We start from the raw sequence: 22,854 nt of genomic DNA, 5'->3' as shown, positions 1-22,854 counted from the left end.
AAAGCTGGAGAGCTTTTCATTTTGCTTCTTCTTTCACACACCTCTCAACAACACTCTTGGAATTTTGCTCATGTTTTACCTTTTGTTGTCTCTTTCACTTATCAAAATAAGAAGTTAGACTTCATTCCTCTTTATTTGTAAGTAATGCATGCTATGGCCCATCACTGCATCAAGTTGTCACTAGGTCCTGTATTGTGGAGCGAACAGCATTGTTGTTTTGTTTATCTTCACAAAATCTCAATGTAGTGCCCTTCTGAGCACTACATTGAGCACTGAAGCACATCTACCATAAAGTGCATCCACAGTTCCCTGACATATTGTCTTTCCACAAAAAGACATGTTTTCCTTGGGTTTCTTCTCTGAGGGAGGTTGACCTGCTCTTGCTATTCTTCAGGAGATAGAGAAATAAAAGAGAACATATATTCCTTTCTACTCTTTTAACTCATAGTAAGTAAAATAGGATTGTGAAAGCTGGTTTAAGTGAATTATGTTAAGGAACAAGAGCGTCACTGATGTTATTCCTGTGGTTGAGTGCCATAAAATAGGGATTCAGCACTTCTGATGAAAATCACACGTGATTTCTTCCATTTCTTAAGCTGTTTCCTACTTTCTCCCTTTTATTTTTCTACATTTATATATTGAATATAAATTTAAACTATGCAACTAGAAAAGGCATGTTCGTTTGTATATTTACAGTTTAAAAGCTAGAAGTTGAATCTCTGTGTATCCTTGAGATTTTCAGATTCCTGAAACTATATATTCTATAGATTCTCTAATGTGAATTCTTTTTTTTTTTCTGTAGGTTGCTGCTGAGAACAGTGCTGGTATTGGAGCATTTAGTGATCTTTTCCTTTTTCAGACTGCAGAAAGTGGTAATTTTAATAAAGCTGCTAGTTATTTTAATTAAATCTGCTCTAATTTGTTCAAATAAACTATCCATGGCAAAATTCATACTTGAAAAAATTCTAATGCATTTAGAGAAAAATCATAATTTTTTTCTTATTCTATCTCTCAGTGGCAAAGATTTATTTTGTTCTATTTGCTAATAACAGCATTTAAGGTGTGCACATATGGGTGTCTCTTGTATGCAAGGTCTGTTTCTGTTAGACTTTTCCAATGCCAGTTTCTAGGTAGGCTGCTTCCAGAAAGTAAGGTCACAGGAGAGCAGAGCTACGTATTAAGTGGACCCATCTGTTGTTGCCTGCAACAGTACCAGGAGATAGATTTTGTTGTGGGATCAGCTCTGGCATTGCCTACTTAAATCAATCTGTATTGGTTTAGTGCTGAGTTCTAAGAAGCCTTGCACAGAAACTATTGTACTAAATTTTTATGTCTTAATTCTGAAAAAAATATCTGAAATGAAAATAAAAATTAGAGGTTTTTTTAAGATTAAAAAAACATAGTTTGAGTTTGCATAATCTTGCTCATGCTCCAGGAGCACTTGTGCCTTAGCTAAAGAGCTGGCACCAGTCCAATTACAGGATGAACCAGCCTCAGTGGAATACAGAATTCATGCTGCCATGGCAGTGACTGTCCCTCTGTGTTTAGGCTGCTTTCTGCTTCTATGCAAGCTACAGAGTGAGATATCTCAATTAATGTCAGAAAATCATTGCTCTGCATGAGATTTCTAAGATAATGAAATAATATATGAAACCAAATATGAGAAGGAGTAGTAAACTTGCCAAATGGAGCTATGAAAAATTATTATTCTTCACTATTCTAAGTGGAAAACCATATTTCTGTGAGCTTTATGATTTTTTCATCTTTGACAGAGGACAACACTTACCTTTTCCATATGAGAACATAAGCTTTTTACTTTTTGATGCATTTCTGACTACATTTTTATTAAGGCTAAAATCACTTATTATGAATGTAATTGTAAGGTTTCTTCAAATTCTAGGTGAGTTATGTGTCACTGGTATTACATTTGTACTTTTACCTTCTTAACCTTTTTTTTGTTTTAACTCTTGCTTTGATGGCTAAAGAAAGACAAATATCTTGATTAATATGCAGATGTGCAGTTTGAAGTAAGAAAGTTAGCCAGAAAATAAAATTATTTAAATTTAAAGGCTGTGGTCTGGGAAAGGGGAAAAGAGATGAACGGTCTGGAAAAGACTTAGCAGGACTGAAAGCACTAAATGGGAAGCTTGGAGGAGCTGTCTTAATTCACCCGTGGAAGATCTGCAATTGTGGAATGCTGGTTTTTTTAAAATAGTGTAAAAAGCTAACCCTTTTCTCTGTAGTATCAAGGCTACCTATTACAGGACTTGCTGCAGACTGTGCTACATGTAGGCAGGACTAAGAGAGAGGGACTACTCTAATTTGCAGGAAAGTCCAGATAGCATGTAAAATCTCATTTAGATGCTGCATGTCATTCATTTGTGCTATGATTAACACAGATACTCTGACAAAAGGCCACAGAAACTGTCACTGATACAAAGAACACCATTTCTGCAGTAATAGTCAATAGTCTGTTTAAAGTGAGTTATTTAAAGCTACCGTAAATCTATATGCAGCTGAAAAGATGACACAGGTAAAGTGAAATAAAATGCCCAGTGTTGTCAGATGCTCTTAAGCAAAAAAAATGGACAAAATTTTGCTACTTTTGGAATAGTAGATGACTTTCTTCTAGAAAGAATATTTTTAAGCTGACCAAACCAATTACTATATTATTATGAGACTGAAATAGTTATATTTCTTACTTAAACTATATAGAGAAAGAGCTGGTTGTATATCAGCTGCTTTACATGTGTTTGTGAATGATTGTTATCTATTTGCTCCAGGGTTTGGAAACTAGAAATGGCATTACCAAAAAAAAAAAAAAAAAAAAAAGGAGGAATTTTCTTTTTTTCAATGCTGAGAAGAAAAGTTTATCTTACTGCTTTTGTTTGTTTTGTTTTCAAGCTCCAGGTAAAGTAGTGAATCTCACAGTTGAAGCCTTAAATTCTTCAGCTGTAAATCTGATCTGGTTTCTACCTCGGCAACCAAATGGAAAGATAACTAGTTTCAAGATTAGTGTGAAACATGCAAGAAGTGGAATTGTAGTGAAAGATGTCTTGGTTAAAGTAGAGGACCTTCTGTCTGGGAGGTTACCAGAATGTAATGTAAGTGCTATAAACCTTTTAAACTAGAAATAGACTTATCCCACAGAATATAGTTTTACATTGAATATGGTTATACATTTGAATTTTGAGGCATAAAAAGTGGAGAGGCTTGCTTTTCAGAACAATTACAAATGCCTTACAAACTTAGACCCAAGGCAGGATATAATGGCTGAAGAAAAATCATTCTGTTCAAAATCATTTAAACGGAATGCTTTTCCTTGAAAAGCTCGGTTTAATCAAAGTAAAAATGTTAAGAAAGGTTAAATTTGGTATCCATTTAACAAAAAATCGCAAAATAGATCATTTTTGTTCAGCTTTCAATTTTTAATTTTTTTGTTTGTTTGTTTTATAGGATATTCAGTTAGAAAAAAACAAGAACTCAAGGAATTTTTTTGGTCAGTGAAGACATAGAGTAATATTAATGTCCTATTTTTTATGTAGCATGATAATGCTTTTTATATTTCGAAAATATGCTTTATTCTATCGCATTTCAATATTTTTGAAATACTTCTCATATCAAAATGAAAAGATGCATGATTATCAGAGTGATTTTCAAAAATACATTTGTAGTCTAAGTTGTTCTTAAAATAAGCATTCATTCAAAATTTTCTGAATTTTGGCTATTCATTGCATTCAGACCTGTAACCACTGTATACCTTTCAGAATTTCTTGAGGAAAGTTCTCTTTTCTAGCATTTATTCTCCTTTTCCTTCTTACTCTGAGGACAGTGTTGCAACTACTCAAACTTTTTTCCTTTTTTCTTTTTTTTTCCCTCCAATTTTTTAGACTTAATATTTTAATGAAAAATATAGATGAAAGAAAAAGTATGATAACTTTGATTTCAGATTTTATTTGGAAAATCATCTTAGGCATTGCGAAGGTTCCTGACGCCAGGCTGATTTAATTCAGCACTGAGAAGGCAGACTGCCACCTACTGAATCATAAGTATTGGTTACCATAATGTTTAACAGTTTTCCAGAGTTGTCTCCTGGCAGTATGTACTAAGAAATTCTTGTCTGGTTTTGTCCATGATATATGTATATATGTATTCTATATATGTATATATACATACATATATAGAACATATATGTGATGTAAAAGGACCTCACTACAGAACTTTTTTTCATGAGGGAGACTGAACACTGAAAAAGGAATCTGGGAATAATTAAATGAATCCTAGAGAGATGCTTCCGTTCAGTCAGATATGAGATCTTTTTAAATAAGACAGGAAACTATAATACTGTCACTAACAGATGTACCAGCACTGTCAATCTAAATTTGGAAATGGAGTGTAAAAAGGAGAACCAATTCAAGCTAATATTTTTTCAAAGGTGGTCTGCCTTTTTTTGATCTACATATATTTACAATTATAGGTTATAGATACAGCTTATCATGTTTCATATTTTGTCTTTATAGGATAAGAGTGAATCATTTCTGTGGAGTACTACCACTCCTTCAACTACTTTTGGGAAATCCACAATTCCCTCACAGACTACAGTTACACCAAATACAGAGGCACCAAGTCAGATGAGCTCTGTTTGGAATGAACCGATTAGCTTTGTTATAACTAACCTCAGGCCATATACCACCTATCTTTTTGAAGTTTCTGCAGTTACCACTGAAGCAGGCTACATTGACAGCGCAATTGTCCGGACACCGGAATCAGGTAAATACTGCTTTCAAATGGAAATAAAGTTCTCAGATTTAGGTAAAAACTTCAAAATATCAATTTGAATTTTTGTTGCAAAAGACTTCAGTCTGAATCTGTCTTTATCTGTATCATGCTTTTGTATTTACATGATTACTTAATTTTATCCGATGGAATCAACTGATAATGTATGTAACAATGTGTCTATTAATATACAGTGAGTGGGAGTTCAGTTATTATTAGGAGTCAAAGGTACCAAAGATATGGTCAGGACAGATCAAATTTTATGAAAAACTGAAGGTAATTTAAGAACTGCAATTAATAGTACAATGGAAGGAGAATTAAAAATAAAGATGGAGGGAAAAGGTGTCAGTCATAGTATTCAAAAAGTGTGTGTATTGTGTACATAGCAATGCTCTTAAAGCTTCTTTGCCTTTGTAGAGAAATAAGCAGTATGTGGATGTAAACAATTCTATCTCCTTTAATTGGATTCTGATTTTAATATCAATAATAACCTCTCACTACTTTATAGCTGCAGTAGGGGATACTCTAGAGAGAGCAGGGGTTGCATCCCATAATCACTTGAGTGTCATGAAAATGGAAAATTACTCATGTATGAAATGTTTTAACAAACTTTATTGGTTACAGGTTTAGCTTTCGGGATAGTAATATATATCATTAGAGCTGCAAGAAATCTTCAATATGAAGTATTGTTTATGTGAAAAATGAACACATTAAAGGAAGGAAAACTTACCTAATGTGAACCCTGTATTACTGAGCCTCACAATCATATTTGAGCATCTTCTGTATGTAATCTACAGCATGGTAAAATCCATGCTAAACTTGGTAGAATCCCTGCCATATTTAGGACTTAACGACTATTTGCATACTACCAGCTCTCTTGATACCTTTTCTGAGTGTTAACTTAAAAGAGAAATTTAGTAATTTTAATGACATATACTTTTCCCTTCAGAATATTTTATGTTTAAAATAAATTGTCTGATATGTGGTTTTGGAAATCCTAATATAAATTATTTTATGTTCAAAGACTTTTTCCAATATTGTTTAAGTTCCAGAAGACCCACCACAAAATTTTGCCAAGAGCAACGTTACAGCAAAGTCTTTCTCAGTAATGTGGGAACCCCCAGCCATAGTAACAGGAAAGTTTAGTTACAGAGTTGAGCTGTATGGACCATCTGGTAAGTCAGAGCTGATGTTACTATTTCTTTTTCTATTTTTGTGATTGTTTCCTTACACTTGTATTCTTACTGTGCCTGTCAATCAAAAATGAATATTTGAAAGCAGTGTTATGTATCCTTTTTACTATTAGATGTTTTAATAGTTTTTAGATTACTTTTAAGGGAAAAGTCCACCATGAAGAGGAGTATAAAATTAAATTCATGTTAGATATTCTTAAGAATGGAGAAAAACAATTTTTCCTCAGTCTTTCAGGGCTAAGGTTGCAGCTGAATTACTGTGCTTATACATCCAAATCCTCCAATCGGGAGGTCTGGAGACACACTATCTATAACGCTACCACTTCTTTTGAGAACGCACGCGGGATCATTCTTGAGGAGAAAAGACAAAGCAGAAAGAACCATGTCCTGTCAATACCACCTAAGGAGCCCTTCCCAAATCTTTGTTCACGAAGCCCAGCCATGACATCCAAAGAATTCTCTATCTTACCTTTGCTCTTTTCTCTTTCTGTTAAAGATTTCTAGAGGATTTTCATTCTCGTGCAGTATGCAATCAAGTGTTTGAGTCTGTTTTGATGTTTTTGGAATTTTTTTGAACTCTGACATGTATACATAGAGAAATTATAGAACTGCCTGTAGTTAAGTAATAAGTTTATGAGCTGTATTCTAATGTTTTTATGAGACCACACAGAAAAAGCAGTAGAAATTATTTTTTTTAAAAAAATCCCTTCCTCTTAAAACCAACACCTTCTTGAAGTAGCTTGTTGGTTGATTGGTTTGTTAGTTTTTTTCCCCATACATTCAGTATTATTCCACTGAAGTTTGTTCAAAATTAGCTTTTCCCCAAAGAAATTTGGCTTTTCATCGTTCATCATCCTGAAAAGTAGCCCTGGACTGTTTTTATTTTTGAGCTAGAATCTCTTCATTTTTAATTCCAGGTCATATTCTGGATAACAGCACAAAAGACCATAAGTTTGTATTTAGTAACCTTGTGCCGTTTACAACATACGATGTGTACGTCGGTGCTGAAACAAGTGCTGGGGTGGGGCCAAAGACTAACCTTACAGTTTTCACTCCTCCAGATGGTAAGTAATCGTAAAGAAGCAAAATATATGGACTGACTGTACATGACAAAGGGTTTCAGTTTTCCCTTCAGAGCCTTTCTCTGGTTTTGTCCAGTTCACACACTGTCACTACATTTATCTGCCTCTCAGAGATTGTGCAAGACATGAAGTCTCTTTCTGAATGAAGATGGTTATTTTTAGATACGGTAATTAAGTTGCAGGCCCCCCCTCTTCCCCGTTAGATGGCAGCAAGTGGAAACGAAAAACAGCGCAGGATTTCCCACGGCTGTTCAGCCCTAATGTTTCTTATGAAACCTCTGGTTTGATTAATTCTCACCAAATCAAAGGCTCCATACCAGGGTGAACACCCTGAAACTTCCCAGGGAACTTAGCTTTGAGGCAGACCCAACATCGATGTCTTGTCCTGGTGCAGTCAAATGGTTGGTTCTGTCTGTGAACACTCTACTCTGTGGTTTAGAAGTTTTGGCTCCCAATAGTAAAGTCACCGCATTAGAGTGCTGCATAGAAATGCAGTTTTATCTTAGATATATGTGAGATTGTGCAGGATTTTTTGTCAGCATCTGAGGATGCAAACAGAAAAAAACAAGATTCAATGCGTGATGGGCAGTTTGAAGATAATTATTTCTGTCTTATGTTTATGCCACACAACACAAATTTAGAATATCTCTCAATCAGTGATTTCTGGCAATGTTTGTTGTCAAGGTATAACACTGGGAGGAACACCTATCCTTATTTATTTTATTATTTCCTGAAGTAGCTGCTTTTGGCAGCTCTCAGAGACAATTTCCAGAGGTAGCATGCCTGAGTACAGTCCTTCTCATCTTGTGTCAAAACGCACTGTCAAAAGCCAAAGGAAATTTTGGTGGGTTTGATATTTCTTTTAGTGTAACATATAATTTCCTGTCTTAATGCCAAATCTACAAATCCTCATTATGCAAGTAATTTCAAGATTGTGTTTTACTGAAGTGTATCAAATCTGAATATCATTCTATTGAATAGAAATGTATTTTGTCTCTGGAAATCCTATGGAAAGTACAGTATCATTAAGACTAAATAGTTAATGAAGAAATCGAACCAAAACCTGTTATAAAAGAGAAATGAACTAGATGTTTTATGTTAATTTTTTTTCGAGCTGTTTACTTGTATGGTTTTAATGATTTTAAAACTAACCTTTCATTTTCAAATATACTTCAGAATCCATATAGGAACACAGCAAAGATCTGCTTGATTCCAATACACTGACTTCAGCAGAGCCATCCTGATTTACGTCATCTTAATGTCTGACCATATGCATACATATGTCATATACGTTAAGAAAACCCATGCATATTTTTAGAACTGTAACTTGTTCGCTAAGAAAATATGTGAAGTAACTCTCTACCTGCACAGGATCAATTCAAAAGTAAAGGATGTGAAATTTGATTAGATGCCTGTTGTGCCTTGCATGCAGGACTGAAAAAGCTTGTAATAATCACAGGTGTTTAATCAAATCAATTTTCTTCTTTAATATTTAGTCCCAGGTGCTGTATCAGATTTACACTTAGCAGAAGTGGAAGCCACATATATAAAAATTGTTTGGAGGAAGCCACGACAACCAAATGGAATCATTACCCAGTACAGAGTTAAAGTACATGTGCAGAAAACACTCATGACTCTGGAAAACATTATTCTTGGAGATAAAAATACGGTATTCTTTTTTTTTAACATGGATTTTTTTTTTGTTAGATTAAATTTGCTCTCTGCCTTATCTGATAGCTATTGAATGTGGAATTAGCCACCACAGATGAGTTGTTAAGGCTTTTAAAAGCCACCTTCCTCATTCCACTCTCTCTGACTGGGTTTCAAAAAGATTCTCATAATGCTCTCACCATAACATGAAAAAAAAAATAATTCTGGTAGAATGATCCAGACTGTCTTAGCTACTGAAGGCAGGAAGCCATAGCCTACAGTCTTGTCCTTCTGAGTCCTTGAGTTCTTTTCTGCATAGGGTGACCTAACTGTAAGAGTTAGGTGCCTAGATTGATATACAGCCTGTAAGAGTTGCCTAGACTGATACACATATTTATGTGCCTAGATCGATACACAGCCACTCAGCAAAACCTCTAGAAGATGTGGGTGTGAATCCTGTGCAGAAGTGAATTCAGCAGAAGTGTCACAAGGCTGGTTAAGTGTTCTACTAGCAAGGCAGACACACCTAGACTTTCTCCCTCCATTTGCATCCTTAAATTTACATGTGTGATACTACATGCTGAACTCCATGCTATGGTTGCTTACTAAGGATATCTGCAGGCATCTGTGGGATTATATCTCTCTGGAGACTCACGCTGTCAATCAGTCCAGCTTCTGGATTTTGAGTGCTGATGTGGTTTACAGTCTTAGAGGAGAAGCTCTGAGTACACAGCACAGAAGCGCAGACTCCTAGTAAACATTCAGCTCAGGATTGAGTTCTTTCTGAAGTAGGGTTTTTTGGTTTGAATTTTCAATATAGGTGCCCAAAGTTTGCATAATTCCTTTTTTTATTTCAGACAATGATGTCTTTCACTGGATCTGAATCGGAATCTAAGTTTTTGATGTAGAGCTCAATGAAGGAGTTCACTTTCAAGTTGAATGATATACATTATATAGAGCCCTGGAGGCAAACATTAAGTAAGGAGTAAGGGAAAAAAAAAATTGGGATAAGGATCCATTCATTAAACCAGACAGGCGTCCTTGGAAAATTAAGTATGTAACTTTATAATTAAAGATTGTATCATAGTACAGACACAGAAAAATTAGAATTGTCTGCACAGAAATATTTCAATGGTGGAATTTCCTAGTTTCTAAGTTCTTAGTATAGCATCATTGCTGCTTTATTATAGCTTATTGAATTTTCTAATTAAAAACCAAAGCAAATTATAATAAATCTTTCTTTATTTAGAACCCCATTGACCAAATCTTAGAGCATCTATGGGATTTGAACTGTCAGATCCACAGTGCTAATTATACTCAATAACTAGTAGCAATAAAATGTTGTTGTCTTATATGTGGAAAACACATATAAGCAAAAAGTATCTCAATGTGAGTTACTACTTTGCTATAAAAAGCTGGTGAAGATGAGTCATATGTTGCTTTTACCTCTTGATACTTAGGTGAGATTGATGCTGTATCTCTGCCTGTGGCTAATGCACCCCTAGTTAAAGGAGTAAAAAAGCTGCTTTGCCATCTCTCCACCCAGAGTCCATAGGGAAAGGACTAATGTGTATTAGTTACGTCACTGTAAAACCATCTCTTTCTGGCTATGAGGTGGATCATATATGTGAGTGGGGAGTGCTCCAGATGGCAGCAGAACAATTTAGAGACACTGGAGTCCTGGATTTGGTTCCAGATTCTGAAGGGGCATAATGATTTGGTGCTTACACAACATTTTGTACCTATGTTCCAGCCTCTCTCTTTTCTATTATGCTTTTGTTTATTCTCTCCTTTCTGTTCTTGATCCCCCTGTATCTGCTGCCATCCCTTTCCAACATTTGTTCTCTGTCCCTTCTCTCCTATGGGAGTCTATATCACTTACCTTCCTTTCACTCTTCCTTTTTACATACTCCTTAATTTTTTCCTCCCCTCCAATTAATTAGCTTCTGTTTTTCTTCCTCTCTACTTATCATGTCTTAGTGACCTAATCAGCCTGTTAATCCTTTTCTTCAGGGCCTGGTAGGGATATCTAAAGTCCTCTTGCTTTCATTGCCTGCCACTCTCTTTCAGAACATGCTTAATACAAATTTAATCTCCCAAGTTCAAATGTGTATCTGTTCACTATAGCTCTAAGGATACAGCATTACAGTTATAGGCCTTACTCTAAAATTGCCACCTTACTATAATATCCATATTTTAAGAAATAAAAAAAAGTGGTGTTTGATTAAACAGTAATCAGAATAAAAGGTTGTAGGCTACTGGCAACTGAGCTTTTTTATTATAAAGATTGCATTTTGCAACGTTAATTACTGTAGTGAATGATAAGGTTTGTATGCCAGCATTTATATAGTATGCTTATATATATATGCACAGATATACAAACACTATTTCTATATTATATATAAAATTAATTATATAATTTAATGATGACAAGATTTGTGATTTACTTTTGTATTTCTAATTTTTAGTATTTGATTGATTCTTTGGAGCCATACACAATAAATGAAAACATAAACCCTTCTTCTCCCACTTGGAATTCATTGGAAACAGCCAATGATTTATATGAAGGTTCAGCTGAAATGTTTTCCAGCATTCAGACAGCTTCCCCAGTAATATTTACAAGTGTATCTGGTGATAATTTGCCTGCTATAAATGGAGCTGCAGAATTACATTCTGCTTTGGGTAAGGTATTTTAGGATATTTTTCTACCTGTTTCTTTGTTCTGAAGGACCCTCATCACTGTCCCAGATATGATCTCTAGCACATGGTTCAAGCAAATTATAAATGGGTCATTGGCTGGAGTCAGATTTTTTTACTACCAAATAACCTTCTGAAGCAAATGAGAATGCCACACAGGCAGGAACTAGCCCCTTGTCACCCAGCTGACCTTCTTCCTAGTGAAAGAAGCACCCGAAAGCCATCAGCCAAGCTGCATAGACAATCAGTTATTACAGTTGCCAAAGCAGGTGTGATTGTCAGGGATTAACATATCTCCAAGCCCTTCAGAGACCTTGATTTCTCTAAGCTGTTTGACTAATAGGTTTTCAAATGTCAGTGAAGGTAAATAGGTCAAAAAGTTACAACTTTGCTATATGGGTTACAAACAGGTGGAGATGACCCCATGACATGGTGATGTCATTAGTGAGTACACTTGTTCTGTATTATCAATGGGCCACTGTTTCTTTTCCAAGTATGGATATTTACAAATCATTAAGCAGGCTTCAGCTGACAGGCAGGGATTTCAAATACCTCTCTAAATTTTACGGTGTTTGAACAGTGGGGAGAAACTAAAGTTTTTATTTTTTTTTAAGTTTTAAATTAATTTAATGAAGTCACTGAATTCCTCTATATACACCAGTATCTAATAACAGAATTCAATCCATTATTTTAAACTACAGTGGTTATTTTCTGTACTTAGTTAATCCTGAAGAATCTTCCTTGTTATACACAGAAAACATACAGTGTTTTAAATGAAAATCTTCTTTTTATGGCCTCATTCATCTTGAGGTATTGAGTTGCTTAAAGATGTCTGTGTTGCTGAAAAATTGATTTCAGACAATGTCTGTTGTGATCCAGCATAAGAGTATTATTTTATAGGAGTTACAGTAGTTAAAGCTGTTGACAGCCAAATTTTCTTCAGGGTCTGCTGATTTTTCAATGCCTTCACAAAACTCTGAGCCTGATACGCAGATATGAGAAGGACCCACACTTTTTCATTTGCACTGGCATAATGACTGCTTTATAACAAATGATTTTGGCTATCACAGTTGGATTGTGACTGACTTTGAACTTTATTGGAGATGCGCCAAAAAACTCTTTGTGGGCATGCATGTCTTCTTCATTCTGCTGACCACAACTCTTTTGCTAAAAATCTCGGTGTGAAGGGGTCTGTGAAGGCAGCCTTTCCAAGTATGGTTCCTTTAGCACCATTGGGAGGGGGAGGGCAAGGAAGAGGGAGTCTATCTTTCCCAATTTAAAATATTTTAAAAACCTCAAAAATTTTATCAATCCAGAAGCCATGGTTCTGAAATCACTGGAGAGACTAGGCCATATACAAAGCTACCTTTTCCTAGTTTCTGGGGGATTTCTCACAAACCTCACAATTCTACTTGTGGCCTATTCATTCTTTTACCTAGACCAATCTATCTGTTGTACACATGAAAATGGACCTATAATAGACTCTCCTTTGTGTAGTTAAGAGATGGAGTGTAGACTTTTCTTTATATTTCTGTAATTGCCATGAAAGTTTATTTTACAATGAAACAGTTGCAGGTTGCCCTGCCAAAGTGAGTTCAGAATGCATAAGAAAAAAAATGAGTTTATGAGTAAGTAGCTGTTTCTCTCCATTTACTCACAGATAATCAGTATACCACCAACATTTTGGCTGAAGAGCTGTCATATGTTATAAAGAGCCTAACACCTTTCACAGATTACACAATTAGTGTGTCTGCTTTCACTGCTGTTGGAGAAGGACCACCATCAGTTCTTACGGTCAGGACATGTGAACAAGGTAAAGTTTTGTAACTCTGATATTATCAAGGCTAACATACATGACTTTTTTCACTGAACATTTGAATTATTTTTTAGTAATTTATTTGCTTATCGTTATATTTTTATGTTTTTGTTGCAGTTCCAAGCTCAATACAAAATATATCTTACAAGAATATTAGCTCCTCCTCTGTTTTGCTGTATTGGGATCCTCCAGCAAATCCCAATGGGAAAATCATCCATTATACAGTTTATGCAATGGAACTGGATACAAAAAGAGCATTCCACACAACAACTTCAAACAACAGCTTACTTATGACAGGTATAGTATCATTTTATTAAAAAAAGATAAAAATTTAAACTTGCAAATACATTATACAAAATTAATTTTTCCAACTTTATATAATATAGCCATTTGCAAAGTAGATGGATCAAGTCTCACATATTCACACACATCCACATGCACACAACATAACTGCACGTAAAAACAAGGTTGGTACACTACTGTTAGAGCTGTCTACTGTGGAGAAATATGTAAGGAATATGAGATGGGAGCAGAGGGAGAAGATAAGCAGTAATCTGAGAAAGGGTATGAGTAGTAATTTGTGAAATGGATTTCTCCTTGAAATTTTTGTCTAAGCATCTTCTGTCCACATAGAAAAATATTCCTAAATTGTCTATTATTTTTTAGACTTGAATTTTTTTCACAGTATTTGTCTAACATTAATAATAATTTTCTTATTTTAAGATGATAATTTTTATAGTAATTGAAGTAAATCCATTCTTAATAGGGTTTCAGACACTTATTTGTGCTAATCAGAGTAATGCATATAGAATAAACCCACATATTTGGATGTACGTATACGCATCCTTTATTTTGACAAATAAATTCTTTAAGCTAGTTACAGGGTTAAAGCTAGTTGACTTATTTCAAAGTCTGTTGGTTTAACTGCATGCCTATTTGGCTGTCCCCACATAAATGGTATTATACATATTCTATCTTTTAGGTAACAAATGTGCATCAAAAAATCTTAGAACAGTATTCAGTTTTATAGTTTCATAAGTAGCTATGACAAAATAAATATGTTTAAGAAGTAAACAGTCAAGATTGTTTTACTTAATCTTTTCAGGCTTAAAAAAGTACACAAATTATAGAATGAGAGTGGCAGCCTCTACTGCAATTGGAGAAAGTGCTTTGTCTGAAAAGAATGATGTTTTCGTGAGAACCCCCGAAGATGGTAAATACATTGATTGCAATGATGATTTGTCTTCTGTACTGAAGTTTGCATTTGTTTAGAAAAAAGACCGGGCATGTACATAAAGGGAAAAGAAAGTGCAGAAATAAAATCAATGTTTGTTGAAATTATTAATCTTCTATCAGTCGGTGACTTCATTCAGACCGTTTTTAGGTAAGTGCTGAAAATAACAATGAAAGCTGCAGGAATCAACGAATTTCAGTTGTGATCGACAAATGGAAGGAAAGCTGCAGAGCTGAGCTTGCCTCACTGAAACTGTGTCCCTAGCACCCACCTAAACTGTAATATTTGTGACTTCATCTTATTTTCTTTTTATGTTATCATGTGGAAATCAGGTTGGTTTTGAAGCATCTGAACATGGCACCTTCCACTATTCATAGGCCGTGTTGCTATCTGTAAGCAGAGATGCTGATGAAGTGAAGATTTTTTACACTGAATGGTATTATATGCAATTGTTTCTGTAGAGTTTTGGGGGCTTTATTAATTTTAAGACTGATCAATAGTTCTAGCATAGTGTTTAATGCTACTTTTTGAAGATTTCTGGATCTTCCTTAGTTGCTTGCAAGGCAGTCTCATCCCATGAAGGCACTGGGACCGTAGCTGAAGTTGTCATTGGCTTCTGCAAAGAAAACACATGAATTTGATTTACAGAGCAGAGTCATGAGTATTAATCTTTTCTCATTTGTATCAAGTTTGCTTTTTCACTTGTTTCAGCAAAGTTATTTCTAATTTTTACCAAAGTAATACAGAAGGTGATTTTCCATTTGTCATTTATCTCTCTCCTTGAAAAATATGCTATAATACAAGAAAAATAATTGAGTGCCAATAAAGGAGAGGAAAGGATTATGGGATTAAAAATCATGGGGATTTATAAAGTTTAGGTGATTTGAATAACCACTCAAAATATCAAGTTCAACACTGAAACTTAAAGTACTTGCAAATATTTTTTAAAGTTGCACACTTCTATGCTATTAGTTTTGCAGAGGAAATGTATATCACAAGAACAGAAAATCACTCATCTAAATATTTTTTTCTCTGAAAGTTTACAATTCCTTTGCCTCTGAGTCTTAAAGAAATTTTTCAAAGTAGAGTTTCAGGCCAACAGTTCATCCATTTGTAAGAGAGGTGTGTAAGGCTTGAGAAAACTAATGAGAAAACCAACAATAATTCCTGCCTTTCTTATGAGGCTATGCATAATTATTTGTCTTCTTGTTCTTTAGTTTTCCTGAGGTAATTCAGGCTGAGATTCGCATCTCCTAACCAACCCCGGACTGAAAATTTGTTTGATTCTTGAAAAGATAGATACCTCCAAATAAAAGATTCTCTACAATAGTTTTAGATAACCTGTGTTAGGATTGAAGGTACTAGGCTGTTGCATTGAAATATTGTACCATGCCAGATAAATTGCAAAATGTATTTCAATTAAAAATTAAGCTTCTTCACATGGGAAATATCCATGTGGGCAGTCTTGTCATCCAGAGAACAGTGATCTGTTACAGTTAACGCTTTCCATTCATGCGCTCAGAAATCAGAAATGAAAGTGGTTTGTGAGACCTTTCAGGCAAAAAAAAATTCATGATAAATTCTGAAATATCAGCATATAATTCGTACACAGACTGAATCCTATAATCCTGGGTTTGTAGTATTTTATTTTTTTTTAATTTTATAGACAGGTTATCTCAGGGGTGAAGTGATGAAGCCTTCAGAGGAATCAAAGTTGACATTCAGAGTTGATTTTATTCGTAAGTGCAGCCCACTCACTCCTTCAATGCTTCCATGCTTTATTAGCTTGCTGGAGCCACATGAACTCATACATTGCCAGTAGATTTAGCCAACACACTATCCCAGAGCTGGACTTGTTTTGTGCATGACCTTCACACCAAGATTTACACCAGGGTCACAAAAGGGAATTTAGTTACAGTGCATACAGTCCCTTTTGTTGTTCAGTAGTTGATTGAGTGAAATAAGAAGGGTGGCTATTTATGTAGAAAGCAGTAAGAGGGCATGAATCTAAATTTAAAGAACTGAATATGAGGAAGACAATGAGAGGATCTGAAGGATCAGTCTGCATGAGATCAGTAGAGAGTTTTTTTTTCCTAAAAAATGCAGTTTTAGATAGATTTAAAAGTGGATGAGAAAAGAAATTCTTGAAAAGCAAAAGTGTTGTGACTCAGAAAGACACCTAGTTTTATTAGTGGAAAAGAAGACATACTGAAATTAACTGAGATAAAAAGTGGTAAGGCTTTGAGGAGAGTGAGAGAGTGAGTGTAGTCCTTTTGGTACAATTAGCTAATTTAAATGTTAGGATCCAATAGGTTTATGCTATTAGCCCTATATTCAGTTAATTTAAAGGGCTTTTTCCTGATTTCTGTATTGCAGAACCAGATTCCCCACCTCGAAACATAGAATTAATAAATGTAAGTGCAACAGAAATAAATCTGAAATGGTTACCACCTGAGCAGCCTAATGGTCTCATAACTCACTATGAAGTTCTGTACAGTGATTCCAATTATTTTTCTATTAAAAATGCCTCATCTACAAGTATATCACTGAGTGAAATGAAGCCATATACTCTCTACAATATTTCTGTAAGGGCATTCACCAGACTTGGTCATGGGAATCAGTCATCTTTCCCACTTCTGGTCAGAACTTCTGAAACTGGTGAGTATATTATATTTTTTTTAAATGAAAATTTTCCAGAATAAACTGCTTTATAATAACCTTTGATGCCTAGGAGATAAGAATAATTAGTTTTAGAAGCATTTGATTGCTTTGCAAAGCAGTAAGTTTGAATCCTGTTTTTTCTCTTTCATAAACCAAGCAAAACAGCAAGGCCAGCTGCTATGTAAGGGATGGGGAGCCAATGCTTCACATGTATGAGACAGGTCTGAAGTCAAGGCAGGTCTGAGGTCAAGCCAGGAAAGAAAGTTAGCAGGTGCAGTGGCACTAAGTCAGACACAGTTCAGTGACAGCTGGGCAGGTCTGTAAGGGTGGAGCCAACCCGAGACCAGACTGCAATGTCAGTCTGCAAGTCAGGGAACTGATCAGTGGGTCCATGGCCAAGCCATGACAGCAATGAAGCAGGAGCTGTAGCTCAAACAGGGGCAAAGCACAAGAGCCACCTCTGAAAGCAGCTCCCAGAGGCCAGTGGTCAGCCCCAGCTGCAGCCTCCCTGCAGCATTGCCTGGGAGCCTGTCATAAGGAAGGAGGAGGCAGCTTTTGACACTGTTGCTAAGCTGGCCCTGAGCCCCTCAGCCAAATCTCTGAGAGGACATGCTTTCAGGGCTCTTACAGCAGGCTTCCTTTTTTTTCATACAAGGGTTTATACTGTTTGTATAGATGACCCGGGCAAAAGAAATAAAATGCATGTTGATGATGCAAGGTGTTAATTGTGACAGCACAACATGGAAAACCTCGTAACAATAGCTAACATGAAGAATTGCAGGGATAGTTCTGGAGCCTTAGAAGGAAAGTTTAGTGTCATGCTCCAGATTTTTTTAATCTCTCATATTAGGATGATTTCTATCAATTATTTTTTAAAATGACCTTGTTGTTATGGTGTCTGTCTGTTATGTGTTTTTGATCTTCCAATTCAACCTCTTCTAAAATGTATTTTATACAAAAAAATATAATACAAGTCCAAAGGTTTACAATGTTTCTTTTAAACCACTTTACAGAAATTCTTCACAAATCAATGAAACTAGCTGAAATCTTGTATGAATATATTTTTTGTCTTCTAGTTCCTGATTCTGCACCAGAAAATATAACGTATAGGAACATTTCATCCGTGGAAATTGAATTATCATTTTTTCCACCGTCCATTCCCAATGGAATTATACAGACCTACACAATATATCTCAAGAGGACTAATGGGACTGAGCAAAAAGTTATAAACACTACTCTTCTGACATTACGTATTACAGGTCAGCATATAATGATCTGGAACTTATGGCAACTGTAAATTGTTCTGGGAAGTGTTCAACAGACAGATTGAGATAAATTAGTTCATTGGTTGGACATGATCCTGCTTGTCCTTATATAAAGTTTTTTGCTGCCTGTCTGAGAAATAACCCACTGTGTAATGTGGTGAAATGGGCTATGAATGATATAAAGTCTAACGTATATCCATTCTATTTTAGATGTTTAAACTGCAAGGAACTTCAATAGATATCTTTGCAGATCTATCATTGTAATGAAGTAAACCCTCACGTCACCAGCATATCTTTCTGATCTTAATTTGGGTAAAAATACTGGACAAAAAATTCTGGATAAAAACCTTCCCTTTCCACTCACCTTTGCTTCTTTTTCTAAGTTCTGTCACTATTGCTGAGGTATGATGCAGCAGTTAATGCTGGGAGCTTAATATCTTAACCACTACATTTTCAGAGTACAACCAAGAACAAACTGAAAAGCATTCTAGGAATATGAAGTATAAACTGGTAATTAGAGCTTTGTCCCTGCTTTTGCAAAATACTTTGTGTTCAAACTTTCTTAATGCTTATTTCCATCTCTAATGACACAGGTCAGTGTAAGTGATAGGCCTACTCAGCACTTCAAAAATACTTATGGTCCATTAAAAAACTGATTTGTTCCACTGAATGGTTGGTTCATTGAATTATTCTTTTTTATTTAGATTTAAATAAATATACAGAATATACTGTAGAAGTGTCTGCTAGCACCAGAATGGGGGAGGGCCTTCGTAGTTCACCTCTGCACATACTAACTGATGAAGACGGTAAGTCAGAACAGAAGTTGCAATGTATTCTTGTCTGCCTGTATTCTTAAATTACCCTTACACTTCATGTCAGTTATGTTTAAGTCCTATGCACTTTTTTGGCAGTTATGTCTCTCTATTGCTATCTGTGTCAGTCTATCTACACACGAACATACTTTATGCCTCTCTCTCTCTCTCTCTCTCTCCATCTATCAATATACTTACCAGTACAAGCAATGTGAAATGGCACAATTGCTGTGCATGGACATTTGGTCTTACCAATATCTTATGAATTTGAAGAATCTAAATTTATTCATATTATTATAATCTAAGACACTGCACAGTAGAATTAAATATTGTGTTTGGTTTTTCAGACACATGAGAGCTGAGGAAAGGGAAAATCAGGAAAAGTCAGCTTGAATGGTCCAGGGACATTTATGCGGATTTTTTTTCTTTGGCGATTTTTGTATTCTTCTAAACGGATGCGTGTACAGATACACGTAGATACATGTAGAATTATTCACATTATGAAAATGCTCAAAGTCCATAATCTGTGGCACTGGACTCCCAAAATGAGCAGGGGAGTGTTCTGCGCTGCAGGCTGAGGATAGAACCCATTTGTTGCAACCCCTGCTAATTTGTACAGTAGGTCACAAATCAGCAGAGGAACCTTAGAACTATTTACACTTTCAGTACACAATTTAGTTATAGGAAGTTATCCTTGGTCACCTCTATAGTTTCTGCAGGGGGAATCATGAAAATAAATTCAAAGCAAAAATCTTAAATTAGGTGCTGTGACACATTTTGGAAAAGCCTGTGTCTCTATCCATTGTTTAAAGAGGAAGTCTCTGAGAATCTATACTAAAGTGGCATTGACACAAACGTCCCTCCAGCCATTCCTAGATTAAGTCTCTTTTCATGTTTTAGGAAACACTGATTTGCCTCAAATTCAGCTATTGATGATAATGGATCATTGCATATCTTCAAGATGTTGATGGGCTTACATTCACACTATGAGTAAAAAACATTTGCTCAAGAGTCATGTTGCTGGAGCAGACTGAAAACAGCTGATTACGACAAATCTATCTTTTTCACAGAGTAATTTTATACAGAGCAATGTAGTTTCTATTCTTTAGCAAAAAAATATCCTCTGAATAAGAATTGTAGAATGAACTAGACATGCCAAAAAGACATGACATTCACCATATGACAGATCTTTTATTATATAGTCACTAAGGATAATATAAAAAATAAACCACTAAATACAGCTGTCAAAATTTTTATCTAGTAAATACAGACACTCACTAAATACAGTGAACCTTTGTTCATGAAAAATACAAAATATTTTTTCATAAATGTAAAGAGTTATAAAATCTTTATGCCAATTTTTGAGATAGTGAAAGAAGGAACAAGAACTGAAAAACAACAATATTTATAATACACCACATGTTCCTTATTCACAGGAACACAGTGTTCCAAGGTTCAGACCAAATGTTTCATAGATTTGCTAATAGTTATGCTCATATTCTCCATTTTCATGCATGACTACAGCTATGACCTGAATTTTTAGTGCATGATGCTCTTTGGTTTAATTTGAGAAAAACAAAAGTAATTATAATATTACTTCATAGTGATACATAGGTCCATGAATCAAGATGAAGAAAAATACTTATTTTTTAATAACATGCTAATACAAAGCAGTATCACTTATGCATACATGGGTATATTTTCCTCAGCAAAACTAATACAAACGTTAGAATGAAGTCAAACATGGTCTAATATTTTTGTTTACTTACAATGTTTCCCCACGCAGTCGTGGTATAGTGTCATGTAGAGGTCAACTTAAAATTAATTTTAAGGGTCTCAGTAAATGCCTATCTTTTCATTTGCCACTGTAATATGCTAAATGTATGAATGTGGTCCTTATTTGATGAGTGAATAAATTTTACTGCTGCTCAGTATCCCACAATTTTATTGTCTCTCAGTGCTATGCTTATCCATTCTTCCACCTTTTGGTGCTTTGTATAATTCTTTACAGCACCTCTTTTTCCTCAGGGGAACTATTATGCTATATTTTACATGTGTTCATACTATAAAGCTTTTACTTTTATTAGAATGGGGAAAAAATTTACAGCAATATACTTGGACAGTAGGGGAATCACTGTAACCTACCCATTACTCTGTTTTCTCATGAAGTGTTTTTTCCATTGAATCACAGAAACAGATGTTCTAACACCACCATGCAAAATCTTCTTTTATCATCAGTTAGAAAAAGGAAAAGAAGCTGCGCCTTAACATTAGCTGATGGATACTGTCCCAATGTGATACAAAGTTCACTTTCCATCACAAATAACTAAAAACCTATTTAAGGATGCTGCATATCCCATTGATCTTAACTGTTTAACAAGATGTTGTGTCCTTTTCTCTCATTTTATAGCTCCGAGTTCTCCTCCACAATCCCTCTCTGTAAAACAGTTGTTGGGTGTCACTGTGAAGTTGTCATGGAAACCTCCATTGGAGCCAAATGGAATTATCCTCTATTACACAGTTTATGTCTGGTAAGATTTTCTGGAAGTAGTTCTGAGAATAAATATTAATCTGTAACCCATCAGGAATGTGGGGGTTTTCTTACACAATGTGTTGATTACATGTTTTTGGAGAACGAATATTCATTCAGCACTTACAATACTAGACTTTTGTATATACAAATTTAGAGTAGATGAAAATTGGGGTATTAAATATTTTGTAAGCATTTTCCAAAGGTTATATTATAGTAAATGAATTAGATTTTATACTAGAGCATGGTGACTATTTTCATTATATTCTGATTAGACCTACTGCAAGGCAGGGCACAAGCCCATGCTGAATTGTAAAGGAGATTTGAAATAGGCTTAAAACTGAAAAATATTGCCCCTTTTTATAGAAAGAGTGTAAGAGCCATGTTCAGAGTCTTTGTATGTGCTATCAGTTATGTCTACTGCTATATTTTGTATTTATTACATTCATAACAAATCAGTATTTTTAACAGATATTATTCATTTGCTGTGTTTTGTTTTTTTCTATCTTTTCTTTTTTCCTATTTTTTCTCCATCATCCCTCCTGAGATATTTTTTCACCTCTAAAAAGGAATTTTGTCACTTTAAAACTTGCAGCTTCTGTCCTATTCTCTGTATAACATAGTTTGGTCTAGTGATGTGGCATCTCTTCAAAGATCTATCTATAACTTCTACTAGGATTGAAAATATTTTGTTATTGATAGCTTTTGATATATTACATTCACGCTGTACCATGTTATTGCCACTACTAAGGTGCAGGAAGTAAATACTGAAGTGCACCTTATAAGATGTGTACCAGATGTGCAAATCCACAGTTGTTATAAACACACTACTACTGAGGTTACATTTATTATTTTATTGTTACTTGGCAGTTTAAAGATAGGGTTTACCTCAGTTCCTACTGATTTATTTTTTTTTTATTATAGGTTTAGTTAAGTTGGAGTGAGCTCTTCTTCCCAGAAAAGTTAAATTTGTCTTTTCTTGTTACTTCTACTGTACTGGGAATGTCTGTTGCTCTTTAATGACAAACCCCATTTAATTTAATGACTGTCCTTGAGCTAGAGAAGAGATACTTCATGATAAGGGCTATGGTTTTGATTCAAGCTGTGTTCAAAGACTTGAGGTTATACAATTTTTCAT

The 22,854-nt window shown here is 35.0% G+C and overlaps 1 protein-coding gene and 1 long non-coding RNA gene across 7 annotated transcripts in view; one reads left to right on the top strand and one right to left on the bottom strand.

The window, feature by feature from the left end:
• PTPRQ (protein tyrosine phosphatase receptor type Q) overlaps positions 1–22,854 on the top strand; it is a 136,985-nt gene that overhangs the window by 36,431 nt on the left and 77,700 nt on the right. For all 6 annotated transcript variants that reach the window (XM_064655578.1, XM_064655577.1, XM_064655583.1 and 3 more), the window contains 14 exons: positions 803–872; positions 2,905–3,104; positions 4,521–4,770; positions 5,823–5,951; positions 6,887–7,033; positions 8,548–8,720; positions 11,170–11,383; positions 13,059–13,211; positions 13,332–13,511; positions 14,320–14,427; positions 16,825–17,106; positions 18,186–18,368; positions 19,079–19,180; positions 21,597–21,717. In XM_064655578.1, coding sequence (XP_064511648.1) covers positions 803–872; positions 2,905–3,104; positions 4,521–4,770; positions 5,823–5,951; positions 6,887–7,033; positions 8,548–8,720; positions 11,170–11,383; positions 13,059–13,211; positions 13,332–13,511; positions 14,320–14,427; positions 16,825–17,106; positions 18,186–18,368; positions 19,079–19,180; positions 21,597–21,717 — 2,312 coding nt within the window. The remainder of the gene's footprint in view (positions 1–802; positions 873–2,904; positions 3,105–4,520; positions 4,771–5,822; positions 5,952–6,886; positions 7,034–8,547; positions 8,721–11,169; positions 11,384–13,058; positions 13,212–13,331; positions 13,512–14,319; positions 14,428–16,824; positions 17,107–18,185; positions 18,369–19,078; positions 19,181–21,596; positions 21,718–22,854) is intronic.
• Positions 14,898–21,426, bottom strand: LOC135414618 (uncharacterized). The gene is made up of 2 exons (XR_010430744.1): positions 21,332–21,426; positions 14,898–15,064 (listed from the first exon to the last, which is right to left on the bottom strand). It is a non-coding gene; the product is annotated as an uncharacterized LOC135414618 (long non-coding RNA).

Source organism: Pseudopipra pipra, chromosome 5 (assembly GCF_036250125.1).
Source record: "Pseudopipra pipra isolate bDixPip1 chromosome 5, bDixPip1.hap1, whole genome shotgun sequence".
NCBI lineage: Eukaryota > Metazoa > Chordata > Aves > Passeriformes > Pipridae > Pseudopipra > Pseudopipra pipra.
Note: the sequence above shows the minus strand (reverse complement) of the source record. Positions and strands in the feature narration are given on the sequence as shown.